General features: G+C 40.8%; 1 protein-coding gene across 1 annotated transcript in view; it reads left to right on the top strand.

The window, feature by feature from the left end:
* Nucleotides 1-22,713, top strand: part of DSCAM (DS cell adhesion molecule) — a 341,028-nt gene extending 318,315 nt beyond the window's left edge. Inside the window, exon 29 of the mRNA XM_033232515.1 lies at nt 21,743-22,713. Coding sequence (XP_033088406.1) covers nt 21,743-22,095 — 353 coding nt within the window. The 3' untranslated portion in view covers nt 22,096-22,713. The remainder of the gene's footprint in view (nt 1-21,742) is intronic.
* The last annotated feature ends 242 nt before the right edge of the window (nt 22,714-22,955 follow it).

Below are 22,955 nucleotides of genomic sequence, written 5' to 3'. Positions count from 1 at the left end.
TTTAAGTCTCTAATCCATCTTGAATTAACTTTCGTATAAGGAGTAAGGAAAGGATCCAGTTTCAGCTTTCTACTTATGGCTAGCCAATTTTCCCAGCACCATTTATTAAATAGGGAATCCTTTCCCCATTTCTTGTTTCTCTCGGGTTTGTCAAAGATCAGATGGCTGTAGATGTGTGGTATTATTTCTGAGGACTCTCTTCTGTTCCATTGGTCTATATCTCTGTTTTGGTACCAGTACCATGCTGTTTTGGTTACTGTAGCCTTGTAGTATAGTTTGAAGTCAGGTAGCATGATGCCTCCAGCTTTGTTCTTATGACTTAGGATTGTCTTGGCAATGCGGGCTCTTTTTTGGTTCCATATGAACTTTAAAGCCGCTTTTTCCAATTCTGTGAAGAAACTCATTGGTAGCTTGATGGGGATGGCATTGAATCTATAAATCACCTTGGGCAGTATGGCCATTTTCACGATATTGATTCTTCCTATCCATGAGCATGGTATGTTCTTCCATTTGTTAGTGTCCTCATTGATTTCACTGAGCAGTGGTTTGTAGTTCTCCTTGAAGAGGTCCTTGACATCCCTTGTAAGTTGGATTCCTAGGTATTTTATTCTCTTTGAAGCAATTGTGAATGGAAGTTCATTCATGATTTGGCTCTCTGTTTGTCTGTTACTGGTGTATAAGAATGCTTGTGATTTTTGCACATTAATTTTGTATCCTGAGACTTTGCTGAAGTTGCTTATCAGCTTAAGGAGATTTTGGGCTGAGACAATGGGGTTTTCTAAGTATACAATCATGTCATCTGCAAACAGGGACAATTTGACTTCTTTTCCTAACTGAATACCCTTTATTTCTTTCTCTTGCCTGATTGCCCTAGCCAGAACTTCCAACACTATGTTGAATAGGAGCAGTGAGAGGGGGCATCCCTGTCTTGTGCCAGTTTTCAAAGGGAATTTTTCCAGTTTTTGCCCATTCAGTATGATATTGGCTGTGGGTTTGTCATAAATAGCTCTTATTATTTTGAGGTACGTTCCATCAATACCGAATTTATTGAGCGTTTTTAGCATGAAGGGCTGTTGAATTTTGTCAAAAGCCTTTTCTGCATCTATTGAGATAATCATGTGGTTCTTGTCTTTGGTTCTGTTTATATGCTGAATTACGTTTATTGATTTGCGAATGTTGAACCAGCCTTGCATCCCAGGGATGAAGCCCACTTGATCATGGTGAATAAGCTTTTTCATGTGCTGCTGAATCCGGTTGCCAGTATTTTATTGAGGATTTTTGCATCGATGTTCATCAGGGATATTGGTCTAAAATTCTCTTTTTTTGTTGTGTCTCTGCCAGGCTTTGGTATCAGGATGATGTTGGCCTCATAAAATGAGTTAGGGAGGATTCCCTCTTTTTCTATTGATTGGAATAGTTTCAGAAGGAATGGTACCAGCTCCTCCTTGTACCTCTGGTAGAATTCAGCTGTGAATCCATCTGGTCCTGGACTTTTTTTGGTTGGTAGGCTATTAATTAGTGCCTCAATTTCAGAGCCTGCTATTGGCCTATTCAGGGATTCAAGTTCTTCCTGGTTTAGTCTTGGAAGAGTGTAAGTGTCCAGGAAATTATCCATTTCTTCTAGATTTTCTAGTTGATTTGCATAGAGGTGTTTATAGTATTCTCTGATGGTAGTTTGTATTTCTGTGGGGTCGGTGGTGATATCCCCTTTATCAATTTTTATTGCATCTATTTGATTCTTCTCTCTTTTCTTCTTTATTAGTCTTGCTAGCGGTCTGTCAATTTTGTTGATCTTTTCAAAAAACCAACTCCTGGATTCATTGATTTTTTGGAGGGTTTTTTGTGTCTCTATCTCCTTCAGTTCTGCTCTGATCTTAGTTATTTCTTGCCTTCTGCTTTTGAATGTGTTTGCTCTTGCCTCTCTAGTTCTTTTAATTGTGATGTTAGAGTGTCAATTTTAGATCTTTCCAGCTTTCTCTTATGGGCATTTAGTGCTATAAATTTCCCTCTACACACTGCTTTAAATGTGTCCCAGAGATTCTGGTATGTTGTATCTTTGTTCTCATTGGTTTCAAAGAACATCTTTATTTCTGCCTTCATTTCGTTATGTACCCAGTAGTCATTCAGGAGCAGGTTGTTCAGTTTCCATGTAGTTGAGCGGTTTTGATTGAGTTTCTTAGTCCTGAGTTCTAGTTTGATTGCACTGTGGTCTGAGAGACAGTTTGTTATAATTTCTGTTCTTGTACATTTGCTGAGGAGTGCTTTACTTCCAATTATGTGGTCAATTTTGGAATAAGTGTGATGTGGTGCTGAGAAGAATGTATATTCTGTTGATTGGGGTGGAGAGTTCTATAGATGTCTATTAGGTCCGCTTGGTGCAGAGATGAGTTCAATTCCTGGATATCCTTGTTAACTTTCTGTCTCGTTGATCTGTCTAATGTTGACAGTGGAGTGTTGAAGTCTCCCATTATTATTGTATGGGAGTCTAAGTCTCTTTGTAAGTCTCTAAGGACTTGCTTTATGAATCTGATTGCTCCTGTATTGGGTGCATATATATTTAGGAGAGTTAGCTCTTCCTGTTGAATTGATCCCTTTACCATTATGTAATGGCCTTCTTTGTCTCTTTTGATCTTTGATGGTTTAAAGTCTGTTTTATCAGAGACTAGGATTGCAACCCCTGCTTTTTTTTGTTCTCCATTTGCTTGGTAGATCTTCCTCCATCCCTTTATTTTGAGCCTATGTATGTCTCTGCATGTGAGATGGGGCTCCTGAACAGAGCAGACTGATGGGTCTTGACTCTTTATCCAGTTTGCCAGTCTGTGTCTTTTAATTGGAGCATTTAGTCCATTAACTTTTAAGGTTAATATGGTTATGTGTGAACTTGATCCTGCCATTATGATATTAACTGGTTATTTTGCTCGTTAGTTGATGCAGTTTCTTCCTAGCCTCGATGGTCTTTACATTTTGGCATGTTTTTGCAATGGCTGGTACTGGTTGTTCCTTTCCATGTTTAGGGCTTCCTTCAGGGTCTCTTGTAAGGCAGGCCTGGTGGTGACAAAATCTCTAAGCATTTGCTTATCTGTAAAGGATTTTATTTCTCCTTCACTGATGAAACTTAGTTTGGCTGGATATGAAATTCTGGGTTTAAAATTCTTTTCTTTAAGAACGTTGAATATTGGCCCCCACTCTCTTCTGGCTTGTAGAGTTTCTGCTGAGAGGTCTGCTGTTAGTCTGATGGGCTTCCCTTTGTGGGTAACCCGACCTTTCTCTCTGGCTGCCCTTAAGATTTTTTCCTTCATTTCAACTTTGATGAATCTGGCAATTATGTGTCTTGGAGTTGCTCTTCTGGAGGAGTATCTTTGTGGTGTTCTCTGTATTTCCTGAATTTGAATGTTGGCCTGCCCTACTAGGTTGGGGAAGTTCTCCTGGATGATATCCTGAAGAGTGTTTTCCAACTTGGTTCCATTTTCCCCCTCACTTTCAGGCACCCCAATCAGACGTAGGTTTGGTCTTTTTACATAATCCCATACTTCTTGCAGACTTTGTTCATTTCTTTTTCTTCTTTTTTCTTTTGGTTTCTCTTCTCACTTCATTTCATTCATTTGATCCTCAATCGCTGATACTCTTTCTTGCAGTTGATCGAGTCGGTTACTGAAGCTTGTGCTTTTGTCAAGTATTTCTCGTGTCATGGTTTTTATCTCTGTCATTTCGTTTATTACCTTCTCTGCATTAATTATTCTAGCTATCAATTCTTCCACTCTTTTTTCAAGATTTTTAGTTTCTTTGTGCTGGGTACGTAATTCCTCCTTTAGCTCTGAGAAGTTTGATGGACTGAAGCCTTCTTCTCTCATATCGTCAAAGTCATTCTCTGACCAGCTTTGATCCGTTGCTGGCGATGAGCTGCGCTCCTTTGCAGGGGGAGATGTGCTCTTATTTTTTGAATTTCCAGCTTTTCTGCCCTGCTTTTCCCCCATCTTTGTGGTTTTATCTGCCTCTGGTCTTTGATGATGGTGATGTACTGATGGGGTTTTGGTATAGGTGTCCTTCCTGTTTGATAGTTTTCCTTCTGACAGTCAGGACCCTCAGCTGTAGGTCTGTTGGAGATTGCTTGAGGTCCACTCCAGACCCTGTTTGCCTGGGTATCAGCAGCAGAGGTTGCAGAAGATAGAATATTGCTGAACAGCGAGTGAACCTGTCTGATTCTTCCTTTGGAAGCTTCCTCTCAGGGGTGTACTCCACCCTGTGAGGTGTGGGGTGTCAGACAGCCCCTAGTGGGGGATGTCTCCCAGTTAGGCTACTCAGGGTTCAGGGACCCACTTGAGCAGGCAGTCTGTCCCTTCTCAGATCTCAACCTCCATGTTGGGAGATCCACTGCTCTCTTCAGAGCTGTCAGATAGAGTCATTTGCGTCTGCAGAGGTTTCTGCTGCTTTTGTTGTTGTTGTTGTTTAGCTGTGCCCTGTCCCCAGAGGTGGAGTCTACAGAGACAGGCAGGTTTCCTTGAGCTGCTGTGAGCTTCACCCAGTTCGAGCTTCCCAGCGGCCTTGTTTATCTACTTAAGCCTCAGCAATGGTGGGCGCCCCTCCCCCAGCCTCGCTGCTGCCTTGTGGTTAGATTGCAGACTGCTGTGCTAGCAATAAGGGAGGCTCTGTGGGCATGGGACCCTCCCGGCCAGGTGTGGGATCTAATCTCCTGGTGTGCCCGTTTGCTTAACGCGCAGTATTGGGGTGGGAGTTACCTGATTTTCCAGGTGTTGTGTGTCTCAGTTCCCCTGGCTAGGAAAAGGGATTCCCTTCCCCCTTGGGCTTCCCAGGTGAGGTGATGCCTTGCCCTGCTTCAGCTCTCGCTGGTTGGGCTGCAGCAGCTGACCAGCACCGATTGTCCTGCACTCCCTAGTGAGATGACCCCAGTACCTCAGTTGAAAATGCAGAAATCACCAGTCTTCTGTGTCGCTCGCGCTGGGAGTTGGAGACTGGAGCTGTTCCTATTTGGCCATTTTGCTCTGCCCCCCAGAGTGATCATGAGTCCTATCTTTTGATTTCAAACACGTTTCTTCCTTCCAATCTAAGACCCGAATGTTCTGCAGTCCAGCGGGGACCAGGATGCTATTACTTTGTAGGGGTTTAATAAGCCCTGTGCATTCAGTGGGGAGTCACTAGAATAGAGATTTATCCCCAAATCTGTTGCAACACATTACGAATATGTCAAGTGTTCGTGATTGAGTTGGGTCTCAGAAACAGCATGAGGCATTCTTGACCTATATTTTTAAAGAACCCTGGAGATAAATGTCTGTTGCATTTCCTCAAATATACGAACAACATGAGAAAAATAATATTTAATAAAAATAATTAAAAATAAATAAAATTAACATGTTTATCAGATTCTTAGGAATAAAGACATAATCACTTTCTGGAGATTGATTATATAAAACTACAAATGGCAAGATTGGTCAATTAAGATGTATTTATTCACATACAAAAGGATGTTCGCATTTCAAAAGAATTATTCAATTTATTTCTTTTTTTTTTTTAACTATTAATGCTTTTCAATTTATTTTTGGAAACTCTTATATCCTCTTTTTTTTTCCCCCAACTTTTATTTTAGGTGCAGGGGGTACATGTGCAGGCTTGTTACATGGGTAAATTATGTTTTGTGAGGGTTTGCTGTGCAGATTATTTCCTCACCCAGGTAATAAGCATAGGACCTGATGAGTAGTTTTTCCATCCTCACCCTCCTCCCACACTCCACTCTCGAGTAGACTCTGGTATCTATTGTTCTCTACTTTGTGTCCATGTGTATTCAGTTTTCAGCTCCTACTTCTAAGTGAGAATATGCAGTATTTGGTTTTCCGTTTCCGCATTAACTCACATAGGATAATGGCCTCCAGATCCATCAGTGTTGCTGTGCTGAATATAGCACCCCACTGCCAATTCCTTCCTGGATTGTAGGGTTTCTGCTGAAAGGTTTCCTATTAGCCTGATGGGGTTCTGTACGTAGGTGATCCACCCTTATTTCTATCTGTCTTTCTTTAATATTTTTTCTTTCACATTGACCTTGGAGAATGTGATGATTATGTGTCTTGGGGATGGTCATCTTGTATTATCTCACTGGGATTCTCTGAATTTCTTGAATTTGAATGTTGACCTGTGTAGTGAGGTTGGAGAAGTTTTCCTGGACAATATTCTTAAGTATGTTTTCAAGTTGCTTGCCCTCTCTCCTTCTCTTTCAGAGATATCAATGTATCATATGTTTGGTCTCTTTACATGATATTTCTCAGAGGTTTTGTTCATTTTTTAAAATTCTTTTTTTCATTATTTTTGTCCCACTGAGTTGATTCAAAGAGCTGGTATTTGAGCTGTGAGATTCTTTCCTCAGCTTGGTCTATTCTGCTGTTGATACTTCTGATTGTATTATGAAATTCTTACAGTGAGTTTTTCAACTCCATCAAATCAGTTTAGTTCATAAATCATTACAGTGTTTTTTAATATATTTATAGTAACAAATAAAGTTTAGCATTACCAACAATACAGGCAAATATCTAATGAAATGGAATAGCAGACCCCAAACAAATTGATTCATATTTTGATATTTGATATGAAAAGTTGGGCAACATACACCAAATAAGTGGTATTAAGAAAATTGAAGATCTATATCTGATTCTATATTAAAAATAATTCCTGTGGCTTGAAGACTGAAATCTAGAAGGCAAAACTGTAAAGATTTATAAAAATTAAATATAATAAAATAGATTTCTGATTTCAAAATAGGGAAAGTTTTCTTAAACAACAGAATAAATGCTAATATAAAAGAATAATAATAAATTCAACTACATCAAAAGGAGAGATTTATGATCATCACACATACCCTGAAGAAAGTGAAAAGATAACTAAACTAACATGACTATTTGGCTTACAAAAGAATATTCAGATGCTCAAACCTCCAAAGAAAACACCATCAACATGCCTAATTTTTTATGGATATGAGAATTTAAAACACATCTGATAGGTTGGTAAAAATGTAAAAGTCCAATTATTAGCAAAATTTGCAAGCATGGGAATAAATACAAGAACACTAATAGTGAGAGTGTAAATTTTAAAAAACACTCTAAAGAATAGACTGTCATTATTTAGTAAAGCTAAGGACATACATATACTATAAACTAACAATTTAATTCCTGGATCTATATTGCACCTTCATACATGTATAAAATGCTTATAACAGCATTGTTTTTGTCACTAAACGAAAACAGAAAAATGACCCACAAATCTATAAATAATAGAATAAATGCATTAGCTTTTATATTTTCATATAATAGAAAATTACATTGCAATAAAATAAATATATCATAATCACCTGTAGCACCTTGTGTCAATCTCACAAATATAACATTGAATAAACAAAAACAAATAATAAAATCCTACATACGAGCAGTGTTATCCCATTCATATAAAGTTTTAAAATGGGCAAATTAAATTGTATAATTTGGAAATTCATATACATTTGTTAAAATTATGAAGAAAAATGAGAAAATAATTTTTGCAAGTTTTGGATAGCAGCTACATTAAAGATAGAAACATTTGGAGGGAACTTGGGGTACATCATAAATGCTAATCATATTCTCTTTCTTGCCTTGACTAGGGTAAAAATAGATATTAGTTTCATAGTTGTCTGTTTAAACTATATACATAAGTTTTGGTTACATTTTGATAGGTGCAATGTTAAAAAATGTAAAATTTTAAAAACTAAATATATAAAGACAAAAGTTTTAAAAATACTATGTTAATTAACAATCTAATTGCAAATGAACAAAGCAATCTAATTGCAAATGAGAATGGGAAAAAAGATTGACTTTTTTTTCCTTTGCTTTATTCAACTTTCTTTGTTTTGCTTGATATTTTGTGTATAGGTGTTTATACTCTTTTTTCAAAGAACGAACTGTTCTAAAACAAATATCAAGTTGATCTGTTTTTATAGGTTAGTGTTTCTTAAATTTTATTATACATGTGAATCACCTGGGAATCTTGTTAAAATGCAGATTCTGACTCAGTAAATTTGGAGTGAGGCCTGGGATTCTAACAGGCTATCATGGAATGCACAGGGTGTTAGATTAGTCCAAGTACTACTCTTTGAGGAGTGGAGCTCCGAGCTACAGATTGGTTGGTAATGGCTTAATTAAAACCCAACTGGTAATCTGTAAATGGGGTGACCATAGATTTTCATTCAGTTGGGACACAGTTGAAAGTGAAATACAATTATTATTAATAATTGTGCTTGGACACAAGGTATAAACCAGAATTTCCTGGCAAACTTGGGATATCTGTTCTCCCTAGCTGTGAGTTATAGTGACTTTTTTACACATTTTTAAATGTAGGACCAGACATTCTGGGAAACTGACCACCATAAATCCTCCTAAGTAACACACCTAACATTGCCCCAAAAAAGAAACAACCCGAAATGCATACCAAGCCTTATAAGAAAAAAGCCTTTGAGGTAGCAAATAAAGGTTTATATTTTGCAAAATGCACAGCAGGGAAAAAGTTATGCCCAGGTTGAAGTGGGTGTAAGTCTCCCATCTGCTGCTAGCTAGACAGTCTGGACCCCAGGTTCTTCTTGCTACTGAAATACTTGTAAGGCATGGTCTTATTACATTTCAATGACATAATCTTTACTTTTGGTATGAGATACTGCTTGTTTGATCTCTTTTGCATTTTTAATTTTTTGAACTTAAAATAATGTTGCTCTTTTCTATCTACTGTTTCTTTTTTCTGATTTTAAAATTACTTACAAATCTACTTTTCAAAGCAAAACAATAATTGTCTTTTTTTTACAATTTTGATTTTGATTTTAGATTTGGAGGTACATGTGCAGATTTGTTACATGGGTATGTTGTGTGGGACTGAGGTTTGGGATACAAATGATCCCATCACCCAGGCAGTGAGCATAATATCCAATAGTTAGTTTTTCAACCTTTGACCCCTCTAGTACTTCCTAGTGTTTATTGTTGCCATCTTTATGTAATGAGTACCCAGTGTTTAGCTCCCACTTATAAGTGAGAACATGTGGTATTTGGTTTTCTATTCTTGCATTAATTTGCTTAGGATAATGGGATCCAGCTGCACCCATGTTGCTGCAATGAGCAGCATTTGATTCCCTTTTATGGCTGCATAGTATCCCATGGTGTATTATGTACCACATTTTATTTATTGAATCCACTGTTGATGGGAGCCTAGGTTAATTCCATGTCTACACTATTTTGAATAGTGCTGCAATGAACATACGTGTGCATGTGTCATTTGGTAGAACAATTTCTTTTCTTTTGGATCTATAGCTAGTAATGACATTGCTAGGTTGAATGGTAGTTTAAATTTCTTTGAGAAATCGCCAAATTGCTTTCCACAGTAGCTGAACAAATTTAAATACACACCAGTAATATATAAGTGTTCCCTTTTCTCCACAGCCTCACCAACATTTGTTCTTTTTTGGCTTTTTTATAATAGCCATTCTAATTGGTATAATTGGTGTGAGATACTATCTCATTTTTTAAAATATGAATTTATCTGATGATTAGTGATGTTGACCATTCCTTCATATATTTGTTGGCCACATGTATGTCATCTTTTGAGAAGTATCTATTTATATCCTTTGCCCATTTCTAATGAGGATATTTGTGTTTTGGTTGTTCAATTGTTTAAGTTCCTTATAGAGTCTAGATATTAGACATTTGTTAGGTGCATAGTTTTGCAAATATTTTCTCCAAATCTGTAGGTTGCTTGCTTACTCTGTTGATAACTTCTTTCACTGTGCAGAAGTGCTTTCGTTTAGTTAGGTCTCACTGGTCAATTTTTGTTTTTGTTACAATTGCTTTTGAGGATTTAGTCATAAGTTCTTTCTCAAGGTTGGTAACCAAAATGGTGTTTCCTAGGTTTTCTTCTAGGATTCTTATAGTTTGAAATGTTACATTTAATTATTTATTCCACCTTGAATTAATTTTTGCATATGGTGAAGGGCATGGGTCCAGTTTCATTTTTCTGCACATGGCTAACCAGCTATCCCAGCACCATTTTATTGAATAGAAGTTCCTTTCTCCATTGCATATTTTTGTCAACTTTGTTGAAGATTAGATGGCTGTAGAGGTGCAGCTTTATTTCTGCATTCTCTATTCTGTTCCATTGGTCTATGTGTCTATTGTTTTATCAGTATCATACTGTTTTGACTACTGTAACCTTATGGTGTAGTTTGTATTCATGTAATGTTGTGCCTCCAGCTTTGTTCTTTTTGCTTAGGACTCCTTTGGCTATTTGAGCTCTTTTTTGGTTCTATATGAATTTTAGAATGATTGTTTTTTCTAATTCTGTGAAAAATGTTATTGGTACTTTGATAACCAATCTCTGGTTATTTTTGTCTCTGATTTCTTTCAACAGTATTTCATAATTCTTCTTGTAGAAATCTTTCACTTCCTTGATTAGCTGTATTCCTACGTTTATTTTCATGTGACTATTGTGAATGAGATTGCATTCTTGAATTGGCTCTTGGCTTGAACATTATTGGTGTAGGGAAATGCTATTGATTTTTGTACACTGATTTTGTAACCTGAAACTTTACCGAAGTCATTCATCAGCTTTAGGAGTCTTTGGGTGCAGTCTTTAGGCTTTTCTAGGTATAGAATCATATCATTAGTGATGAGAGATAGTTTGATCCTTCATTTCCTATTTGAATGCCTTTTCTTTTTTTTTTTTTCACATTAGTTTGAATGACTTTTTTTTTTTTTTTTTTATTTTACTTTAAGTTCTAGGGTACATGTGCATAACGTGCAGGTTTGTTATATGTATACTTGTGCCATGTTGGTGTGCTGCACCCATCAACTCGTCAGCACCCATCAATTCGTCATTTATATCAGGTATAACTCCCAATGCAATCCCTCCCCCCTCCCCATGATAGGCCCCGATGTGTGATGTTCCCCTTCCTGAGTCCAAGTGATCTCATTGTTGAGTTCCCACCTATGAGTGAGAACATGCGGTGTTTGGTTTTCTGTTCTTGTGATAGTTTGCTAAGAATGATGGTTTCCAGCAGCATCCATGTCCCTACAAAGGACTCAAACTCATCCTTTTTTATGGCTGCATAATATTCCATGGTGTATATGTGCCACATTTTCTTAATCCAGTCTGTCACAGATGGACATTTGGGTTGATTCCAAGTCTTTGCTGTTGTGAATAGAGCCGCAATAAACATGCGTGTGCATGTGTCTTTATAGCAGCATGATTTATAATCCTTTGGGTATATAACCAGTAGTGGGATGGCTGGGTCATATGGTACATCTAGTTCTAGATCCTTGAGGAATTGCCATACTGTTTTCCATAATGGTTGAACTAGTTTACAATCCCACCAACAGTGTAAAAGTGTTCCTATTTCTCCACATCCTCTCCAGCACCTGTTGTTTCCTGACTTTTTAATGATTGCCATTCTAACTGGTGTGAGATGGTATCTCATTGTGGTTTTGATTTGCATCTCTCTGATGGCCAGTGATGATGAGCATTTTTTCATGTGTCTGTATTATGAATGTCTTCTTTTGAGAAATGTCTGTTCATATCCTTTGCCCACTTTTTGATGGGGTTGTTTTTTTCTTGTAAATTTGTTTGAGTTCTTTGTAGATTCTGGATATTAGCCCTTTGTCAAATGAGTAGATTGCAAAAATTTTCTCCCATTCTGTAGGTTGCCTGTTCACTCTGATGGTAGTTTCTTTTGCTGTGCAGAAGCTCTTTAGTTTAATTAGATCCCATTTGTCAATTTTGGCTTTTGCTGCCGTTGCTTTTGTTGTTTTAGACATGAAGTCCTTGCCCATGCCTATGTCCCGAATGGTACTACCTAGGTTTTCTTCTAGGGTTTTTATGGTATTAGGTCTAACATTTAAGTCTCTAATCCATCTTGAATTAACTTTCGTATAAGGAGTAAGGAAAGGATCCAGTTTCAGCTTTCTACTTATGGCTAGCCAATTTTCCCAGCACCATTTATTAAATAGGGAATCCTTTCCCCATTTCTTGTTTCTCTCAGGTTTGTCAAAGATCAGATGGCTGTAGATGTGTGGTATTATTTCTGAGGACTCTCTTCTGTTCCATTGGTCTATATCTCTGTTTTGGTACCAGTACCATGCTGTTTTGTTACTGTAGCCTTGTAGTATAGTTTGAAGTCAGGTAGCATGATGCCTCCAGCTTTGTTCTTATGACTTAGGATTGTCTTGGCAATGCGGGCTCTTTTTTGGTTCCATATGAACTTAAAGCCATTTTTTCCAATTCTGTGAAGAACTCATTGGTAGCTTGATGGGGATGGCATTGAATCTATAAATAACCTTGGGCAGTATGCCATTTTCACGATATTGATTCTTCCTATCCATGAGCATGGTATGTTCTTCCATTTGTTAGTGTCCTCATTGATTTCACTGAGCAGTGGTTTGTAGTTCTCCTTGAAGAGGTCCTTGACATCCCTTGTAAGTTGGATTCCTAGGTATTTTATTCTCTTTGAAGCAATTGTGAATGGAAGTTCATTTATGATTTGGCTCTCTGTTTGTCTGTTACTGGTGTATAAGAATGCTTGTGATTTTTGCACATTAATTTTGTATCCTGAGACTTTGCTGAAGTTGCTTATCAGCTTAAGGAGATTTTGGGCTGAGACAGTGGGGTTTTCTAAATATACAATCATGTCATCTGCAAACAGGGACAATTTGACTTCTTCTTTTCCTAAATGGACACCCTTGATTTCTTTCTCTTGCCTGATTGCCCTAGCCAGAACTTCCAACACTATGTTGAATAGGAGCAGTGAGAGAGGGCATCCCTGTCTTCTGCCAGTTTTCAAAGGGAATTTTTCCAATTTTTGCCCATTCAGTATGATATTAGCTGTGGGTTTGTCATAAATAGCTCTTATTATTTTGAGGTACGTTCCATCAATACCGAATTTATTGAGCGTTTTTAGCATGAAGGGCTGTTGAATTTTGTCAAAAGCCTTTTCTGCATCTATTGAGATAATCATGTGGTTCTTGTCTTTGGTTCTGTTTATATGCTGAATTACGTTTATTGATTTGCGAATGTTGAACCAGCCTTGCATCCCAGGGATGAAGCCCACTTGATCATGGTGAATAAGCTTTTTCATGTGCTGCTGAATCCGGTTTGCCAGTATTTTATTGAGGATTTTTGCATCGATGTTCATCAGGGATATTGGTCTAAAATTCTCTTTTTTTGTTGTGTCTCTGCCAGGCTTTGGTATCAGGATGATGTTGGCCTCATAAAATGAGTTAGGGAGGATTCCCTCTTTTTCTATTGATTGGAATAGTTTCAGAAGGAATGGTACCAGCTCCTCCTTGTACCTCTGGTAGAATTCAGCTGTGAATCCATCTGGTCCTGGACTTTTTTTGGTTGGTAGGCTATTAATTAGTGCCTCAATTTCAGAGCCTGCTATTGGCCTATTCAGGGATTCAAGTTCTTCCTGGTTTAGTCTTGGAAGAGTGTAAGTGTCCAGGAAATTATCCATTTCTTCTAGATTTTCTAGTTGATTTGCGTAGAGGTGTTTATAGTATTCTCTGATGGTAGTTTGTATTTCTGTGGGGTCGGTGGTGATATCCCCTTTATCATTTTTTATTGCATCTATTTGATTCTTCTCTCTTTTCTTCTTTACTAGTATTGCTAGCGGTCTGTCAATTTTGTTGATCTTTTCAAAAAACCAACTCCTGGATTCATTGATTTTTTGGAGGGTTTTTTGTGTCTCTATCTCCTTCAGTTCTGCTCTGATCTTAGTTATCTCTTGCCTTCTGCTAGCTTTTGAATGTATTTGCTCTTGCTTCTCTAGTTCTTTTAATTGTGATGTTAGAGTGTCAATTTTAGATCTTTCCAGCTTTCTCTTATGGGCATTTAGTGCTATAAATTTCCCTCTACACACTGCTTTAAATGTGTCCCAGAGATTCTGGTATGTTGTATCTTTGTTCTCATTGGTTTCAAAGAACATCTTTATTTCTGCTTCATTTCGTTATGTACCCAGTAGTCATTCAGGAGCAGGTTGTTCAGTTTCCATGTAGTTGAGCGGTTTTGATTGAGTTTCTTAGTCCTGAGTTCTAGTTTGATTGCACTGTGGTCTGAGAGACAGTTTGTTATAATTTCTGTTCTTGTACATTTGCTGAGGAGTGCTTTACTTCCAATTATGTGGTCAATTTTGGGATAAGTGTGATGTGGTGCTGAGAAGAATGTATATTCTGTTGATTTGGGGTGGAGAGTTCTATAGATGTCTATTAGGTCTGCTTGGTGCAGAGATGAGTTCAATTCCTGGATATCCTTGTTAACTTTCTGTCTCGTTGATCTGTCTAATGTTGACAGTGGAGTGTTGAAGTCTCCCATTATTATTGTATGGGAGTCTAAGTCTCTTTGTAAGTCTCTAAGGACTTGCTTTATGAATCTGGGTGCTCCTGTATTGGGTGCATATATATTTAGGAGAGTTAGCTCTTCCTGTTGAATTGATCCCTTTACCATTATGTAATGGCCTTCTTTGTCTCTTTTGATCTTTGATGGTTTAAAGTCTGTGTTATCAGAGACTAGTATTGCAACCCCTGCTTTTTTTTGTTCTCCATTTGCTTGGTAGATCTTCCTCCATCCCTTTATTTTGAGCCTATGTATGTCTCTGCATGTGAGATGGGGCTCCTGAACAGAGCAGACTGATGGGTCTTGACTCTTTATCCAGTTTGCCAGTCTGTGTCTTTTAATTGGAGCATTTAGTCCATTAACTTTTAAGGTTAATATGGTTATGTGTGAACTTGATCCTGCCATTATGATATTAACTGGTTATTTTGCTCGTTAGTGATGCAGTTTCTTCCTAGCCTCGATGGTCTTTACATTTTGGCATGTTTTTGCAATGGCTGGTACTGGTTGTTCCTTTCCATGTTTAGGGCTTCCTTCAGGGTCTCTTGTAAGCAGGCCTGGTGGTGACAAAATCTCTAAGCATTTGCTTATCTGTAAAGGATTTTATTTCTCCTTCACTGATGAAACTTAGTTTGGCTGGATATGAAATTCTGGGTTTAAAATTCTTTTCTTTAAGAACGTTGAATATTGGCCCCCACTCTCTTCTGGCTTGTAGAGTTTCTGCCGAGAGGTCTGCTGTTAGTCTGATGGGCTTCCCTTTGTGGGTAACCCGACCTTTCTCTCTGGCTGCCCTTAAGATTTTTTCCTTCATTTCAACTTTGGTGAATCTGGCAATTATGTGTCTTGGAGTTGCTCTTCTGGAGGAGTATCTTTGTGGTGTTCTCTGTATTTCCTGAATTTGAATGTTGGCCTGCCCTACTAGGTTGGGGAAGTTCTCCTGGATGATATCCTGAAGAGTGTTTTCCAACTTGGTTCCATTTTCCCCCTCACTTTCAGGCACCCCAATCAGACGTAGATTTGGTCTTTTTACATAATCCCATACTTCTTGCAGGCTTTGTTCATTTCTTTTTCTTCTTTTTTCTTTTGGTTTCTCTTCTCGCTTCATTTCATTCATTTGATCCTCAATCGCTGATACTCTTTCTTCCAGTTGATCGAGTCGGTTACTGAAGCTTGTGCTTTTGTCACGTATTTCTCATGTCATGGTTTTCATCTCTGTCATTTCATTTATGATCTTCTCTGCATTAATTATTCTAGCTATCAATTCTTCCACTCTTTTTTCAAGATTTTTAGTTTCTTTGTGCTGGGTACGTAATTCCTCCTTTAGCTCTGAGAAGTTTGATGGACTGAAGCCTTCTTCTCTTATGTCGTCAAAGTCATTCTCTGACCAGCTTTGATCCGTTGCTGGCGATGAGCTGCGCTCCTTTGCAGGGGGAGATGTGCTCTTATTTCTTGAATTTCCAGCTTTTCTGCCCTGCTTCTTCCCCATCTTTGTGGTTTTATCTGCCTCTGGTCTTTGATGATGGTGATGTACTGATGGGGTTTTGGTATAGGTGCTCTTCCTGTTTGATAGTTTTCCTTCTGACAGTCAGGACCCTCAGTTGTAGGTCTGTTGGTGATTGCTTGAGGTCCACTCCAGACCCTGTTTGCCTGGGTATCGGCAGCAGAGGTTGCAGAAGATAGAATATTGCTGAACGGCAAGTGTACCTGTCTGATTCTTACTTTGGAAGCTTCCTCTCAGGGGTGTACTCCACCCTGTGAGGTGTGGGGTGTCAGACAGCCCCTAGTGGGGGATGTCTCCCAGTTAGGCTACTCAGGGTTCAGGGACCCACTTGAGCAGGCAGTCTGTCCCTTCTCAGATCTCAACCTCCATGTTGGGAGATCCACTGCTCTCTTCAAAGCTGTCAGACAGAGTCGTTCGCGTCTGCACAGGCCTCTGCTGGTTCCCCTTTTGTTGTTTAGCTCTGTCCTGTCCCCAGAGGTGGAGTCTACAGAGACAGGCAGGTTTCCTTGAGCTGCTGTGAGCTCCACCCAGTTGGAGCTTCCCAGCGGCTTTGTTTATCTACTTAAGCCTCAGCAATGGCTGGCGCCCCTCCCCCAGCCTGGCTGCTGCCTTGTGGTTAGATCGCAGACTGCTGTGCTAGCAATGAGGGAGGCTCTGTGGGCATGGGACCCTCCCGGCCAGGTCTGGGTATAATCTCCTGGTGTGCCTGTTGGCTTAAAGCGCAGTATTGGGGTGGGAATTACCCAATTTTCCAGGTGTTGTGTGTCTCAGTTCCCCTGGCTAGGAAAAGGGATTCCCTTCCCCCTTGCGCTTCCCAGGTGAGGCGATGCCTCGCCCTGCTTCAGCTCTGGCTGGTCGGGCTGCAGCAGCTGACCAGCACCGATTGTCCGGCACTCCCCAGTGAGATGACCCCAGTACCTCAGTTGAAAATGCAGAAATCACCAGTCTTCTGTGTCGCTCGCACTGGGAGTTGGAGACTGGAGCTGTTCCTATTCCGCCATCTTGCTCCGCCCTCCTCAATTTATTTCTTAATGACAACTCTGTTAATGTTTTCATCACTTTTTTTTTGCAAATAATTAACACCTAGTTAGAGAAGACTGAAAAATAACTACCATAAAGGAACATAAGTAATTTTCAATGCCATGAAGTTTCATAAAGTTTTAAAAAATCAAATTATTTCATCTTTCAGGAACAAAGCTATTCTAGATGGCAAGATATTCCTGAACCCTCCACATTAGTGTCTATAATGGGTAGGCCTCATGCCATTATATTTTTATAAGCCAGAGTTCAGATGCATCAAGTTACCAAAACCCTTTTGACAAGAATGCCAAATTATGTAATTTCTTCCTATAAGAATGTTATGGGCCAGGTGCGGTGGTTCGCGCCTGTAATCCCAGCCCTTTAGGAGGCTGAGGTGGGCGGATCACCTGAGGTCAGGAATATGAGACCAGCCTGACCAACATGGAGAAACCCCATCTCTACTAAAAATACAAAAATTAGTCAGGTGTGGTGGTGCATGCCTGTAATCCCAGCTACTTGGGAGGCTGAGGGGGGCAAATCGCTTGAACTGGGAGGTGGGAGTTGGAGGTTGCAGTGAACCAAGATCGCACCATTGCACCCCAGCCTGGACAACAAGAGCAAAACTCCATCTAAAAAAAAAAAAGTTATGGCCCATTTATTGTCTAGGTATTTATTACTGAGCTTCCCTTGGATCTAGTTGACAGTAGGAAGCCATCGTTGAATTAGAATTGCCTTTAATTTCAGTGAGCCCAATCCAGTGTCGCTGGGTTATTTAGTGAATTACATGCTGCCATTCCCAATGAAATCATATAATTACTCATCATCACTTAATAGAATAAAGACATCCTGAAAAAGCTAAATGGAATTTTGAATCATAAATACCAAGGGGTGCAACAATGTAATAACAGAAGGGCAAAGAAATCATTTGGTGGATTTCCCAAAAATAAGGTCATTACTCCTGTTGTTGGGGGAAAAAGGTTTTCAGGAAGGGTAATAACATTTTGAATCCTCATTTAAATTGTATAAAATGCATTTTTACGGCTTGACTTGGCCATATTTACTTTTAGTTCTCTTATACTCTCTTTTTTTTTTTGGAAATGGAGTTTCATCCTTGTTGCCCAGGCTAGAGTGCAATGGTGCAGCAACCTCCGATGCCCGGGTTCAAACGATTCTCCTGCCTCAGCCTTCTGAGTAGCTGGGATTACAGGCGTGTATCACCACGTCCAGCTGATTTTTCTATTTTTAGTAGAGACAGGGTTTCACCATGTTGGCCTGGCTGGTCTTGAACACCTGACCTCAGGTGATCTATTGCCTCGGCCTCCCAAAGTGCTGGCATTACAGGCCAGTTCCCTTATACTCTTGAATAGTCCTTTCCTTCTGTTATACTGGTTATTCTTTTTCTGTGGGTAAGCTTCAAGTGTTTCCTAAGGTTCAGGCTTTAAGCACTATCTAAACACACATCACTTCCGTTGCCCCGCTAGCAGGGCCACTGGCTAATGACAGCCCTCGCTTGGCTCAGGTGGTCTCAGATCCCCTCAGCCTGCACCTTCAGGGCCTACAGGACCACAGGGGCTGGATGAGGAAGGCTCAATTAACTATTGTTAACATACAGTAACATAAGGAAAGCAGGGAATATTTTGAAGCAAAAGAAAAGAATATTCAGTTACTTTAGATTCAGAAAATGAGCGATGAGTCATCCTAGTGCTACGTTTCTACGATAAAAATACCTACTAGATATCTTGTCTTGAATGTCGCCAGCTGCATCAAACTCAGCAGGTCTGAAACTAAACCCTTCATCTTTTGTCATCAAAGTACAATCTTTCCCCTATACACCCTTTCACAGTTAGTGGTTTCACTGTCCACAGAGTTTCCTGAGCTTAGAGCCTGGGAAGGAGTCGCCCCTAACCCCTTCCCCTCTCTCACCACTCCCACTTGTCATTGACTCTGAAGCCGCCTTTCTTGGGCCCCCTTTGTATCTCACAATTTAATTCCCTCTCTTACATCCCGCAGCTTCTCCTGAGCTCAGACCATTTTCATCTCTCTTTCTCCCTGCACATCCTTTTCCCTGGGCCCTCGCTCCAGGACCACACACCACCAGCGCATTCTCTAGCCAGAGTTTTGCACCTGGTATGACATGAGTTATAGGTGTGCCAAGACGGTGAGTCCTTCAGACCTCAAGGTGGCCAGAAGCAACTCCTTGGGCTCATCCCAGTGTGCTGCACAAATACCCCTTGTCTGCCTATACCTCAAAAAGATAAAAGTGGGAAGCACTGGGCTGGAGAATGCACACTGTCTATACCAAAACAGCAGAAACTCAGACCCAGCGTCAGTCCAGCTCAAGCCAGGCAGCTTTGGTTGCAAAGTGGACTTGGTGGCTGGGCCCTAATTGTGCTCATGCATTGCAAGGGGGTGATGGGATGCTTTAAAGCCTTGAAACAGGGCCCTGAAGATGGGAATGAGAAGGAGTCAAGGCCAGGTGGCTCATGCCTGTAATCCCAGTGCTTTGAGAAGTTGAGGCAGGAGCATTGCTTGAGGCCAAGAGTTTGAGACCAGCCTAGGCAACCAAGAAAGACCCTGTGTCTCCAAAATATTTTTAAAATAATAATAATTATCCAGGCACAGCAGTGTGTACCTGTAGCCCTAGCTATTCTGGAGGCTGAGGTGGAAGTGTTGCTTGAGCCCAGGAGTTTGAGGCTGCAGTGAGCCATGAATGCACCACTGCACTCCAGTCTGGGCAACAGAGCAAGACTCTATCTCTTGTTGTTAAAAAAAAAAAAAAAAAAAACGGAGTCAAGAGATACTTTGCCAGTAGAATTAACCTGGAGAGAAAGGTGTCAGTGTCACCTCTGAGGTTTCAAGGATGGAAGGATGGTGATAATGTTACACAAGATGGAGCACACAGGAGAGAAGCAGCATTTGGGATTGGGAGGGGATGGAGTTGGCCTTCATTAAGTGAATTGGTAGACTGTGGTATTTAGAATTCCAAACGGACACTCGTGTAGAAATGCCTAGCAAAGCACCTGAAAGTCATATCTAGGGCTCAGGAGAAAGAGCAAAATGGAAAAGATAGATGGGAAAGCTATTTATAAAGAGATGAGGAAAGCAGCCAAGCCTTTCGAGAGAGGGCTGAGAGCAGGCCACTGGGAATACTTTGTAACATTTAGAGGAAAGACAGAGAAAAGGATCCAGTCAAGGAAAGTGAGAAGGGGTGGCCAGAGATGTAGGCAGAGATCTGGAAGACCACAGTGCTCTGGCAGCTGAGAAGGCCAACAATAAAAATTTCAACAGCATCAAATGCTATAGTAATGCAGGTAGGAAGAGGACCAAGAGGAAACCAGAGAATTTGGCAATGAGAGGTCAGAGTTGACCTTTCAGTAGTTGATGGTGAAAGAGGCTGTGTCAGTTCAGGTTTTCTGAGAAGCGCCTATCAAGACAGATTAGACACGCAAAGAATTTATTGGGGAGATTCTTGTGAAGAACGAAGCAAGAGGAAGCAGGAGGTGGCGAGGAGAGTCCAGGGACCATAACAGAGGTCTGACACCTGTGAGAGGAAAAGGGGACAGAGAGATTGGTTGGAGGCACCTCAGGCTGCAGTGCACCTCTGAGAAGGCTGCAGTGAGGCTGATGGGGCATCCCTGAGCAAAGGATGCCTGTTAGGAAGATCCCGCACTGGGCGGGGACGGCCATGAGGAAAGCCCTGTCATGCTTCTCATTGGCTTGCAGCATCCCAGAGAACTGATACCTCCCTGCCTGCAGCAGATGCTCTTGGTTTTTTTGTTTTGGTTTGGGTTTTTTTTTGTTTGTTTGCTTGTTTTATTGTTTGTTTTTGTTTTTTTGAGTCTTGCTCTGTCACCCAGGCTGGAGTGCAGTAGCATACTTTCGGCTCACTGCAACGTCCTCATCCCGGGTTCAAGCAATTCTCCTGCCTCAGCCTCCCCAGTAGCTGGAACTACAGGCACCCACTACCATGCCTGGCTAGTTTTTGTGTTTTTAGTAGAGACGGGGTTTCGCCACATTGGCCTGGCTGGTCTCGAACTCCTGACCTCAGGTGATCCTCCTGCCTCAGCCTCCCAAAGTTCTGGGATTACAGGCATGAGCCACCATGCCCAGCCAGCAGATGCTCTTGAAGGAGACCTGAGGTTATGTTTACATGGCACCACAGAAGCCAGAGTGACATTGAGCAGGAAGTAGAAATGCTAGAACTCTGGTCTAAGCTGCTGTCATCTCTATACACAGCATGGCTGAAACAGAAGAGCCACACAGAGGTTAGCAGGTAGGCAGGGCCTGGTAAGGAGGCCATAAGCTGTGGCACTTTCACCCAAAGCCATCATAAAGACCCATAACTAAGTGGCTAGCCAAGGTCACAAGGTTTCATAGAATTGCCAAGACGAGAGCCACCTGTCCATCATTCTTCCCTTGACATCCCTGGTCTCTCCTCCAACCCTGTGCTCTCCCCACACTTCCAATCACATGCGGGATTTAGTCTATCACCGTTCGTATACAGTGGACGCTGTTGCCTTTGATGTATGTTTTTCTGTCAACGATGGTGTTTTGAAGGATTCTGTTACCCCCATTCCTCCATTTCTGTACAAGTAAGTTCATACAAGTAAGTACTGTAGGAAAATGAGCTCCTCCCGTGCCTAACAAAGAGGTGGGAGGACGATTCCACCTGTCTTTGTGGTGAGCGCTGATGGAGGATTTGAGAAAAGCACCTGTGTGCAGCGGCGCTCTGGTCTCTAAAACCCGCATGACCACCCGCATGCACACAGGGTATTCTGCCGGTGTTTACCAAATGAAGACGCCAACTAACTACCCTGTCTTTCCTTCTAGGTGACCTCATACATTTGCCTCCATACCTTAGAATGGACTTTTTGTTAAACCGAGGTGGTCCAGGCACCAGCAGGGACCTGAGCTTAGGACAAGCATGCTTGGAACCTCAGAAAAGCCGGACCCTGAAGCGCCCCTCGGTCCTGGAGCCCATCCCGATGGAAGCCGCCTCCTCCGCCTCCTCCACGAGAGAAGGACAGTCGTGGCAGCCGGGGGCCGTGGCCACATTACCTCAGCGGGAGGGGGCGGAGCTGGGACAGGCAGCTAAAATGAGCAGCTCCCAAGAATCACTGCTCGACTCCCGGGGCCATTTGAAAGGAAACAATCCCTACGCAAAATCTTACACCCTGGTATAACAGACAGCATGACTGGACAGCGGTTGTAAATACAATTCAAACAATTCAATCAAAGCTACCTTTTTTTTACGGAATTCCAATATTTATAATTAAAGAAAATTGCCAAAATATATTAAAAAAAAGAGAGAGAAAATACTGAAACCACAGACAGTGCAAAGACTCTCCTGCTTTTTTTCTGTCTGAGTGTGAGCTCCATCCGCCTGGGCATCTGATTTTTTGGGAAAGAAGTCCAGTTTTATGATCTTCACAGGCTATTGCATTTTTACTGATTTTCTACAAAAGTGCATGGGGGGATTCATTAAACCTTCTGACTGGAAGTTCTATCACACAAGAGGCAAGAAAGAAAACAGGGTGGGGGGGAAATTAGCCTATTTGTGATTTTAAAAGGAACACCGATTTGCGGGCAGGGGAAAACTTCAGTCACGTTTGCACACCTTTCTTTCCCATTAGAAACCGGGCTCTCAATTTGGTCTTCTTTTGTTGTTAATTAGGATGAGTGCCGTCAGTGAAGGGGTGGGGGGAATCAATTTGATTTTCTTTTTTGTTTCTTTTTTAATTTAATGAGACACTCTTTGCATTTTGTCTAAGCGAAATAAAAAAGAAAAGGTTGTCTGCCTTTATTTCCATGTCTGCTTCTCTCGTCTTCTACCAATGGCCTGGTCCTTCTTCCCATTGGTACTTCTGTTCGGAAACACCAGGCCTGAACCCAGAGCTCAATTCAATAAACCAGAGTCGATAGTAACACCCTGAACTCCTCAGGAATCTCCAGGAAGCACAAAGAAGGTGTAGCCCCCTGCTCTCAAACTGGAGAGGGCAAAAGGCAGGCTGGTCTCCACTGCACCCAGAGCCCAGCCCAAGTA

The sequence above is a fragment of the Trachypithecus francoisi genome, unplaced genomic scaffold (genome assembly GCF_009764315.1).
Source record: "Trachypithecus francoisi isolate TF-2019V2 unplaced genomic scaffold, Tfra_2.0 Lachesis_group14, whole genome shotgun sequence".
Lineage (NCBI taxonomy): Eukaryota > Metazoa > Chordata > Mammalia > Primates > Cercopithecidae > Trachypithecus > Trachypithecus francoisi.
This window is presented reverse-complemented; position numbering and strand designations above follow the sequence as displayed.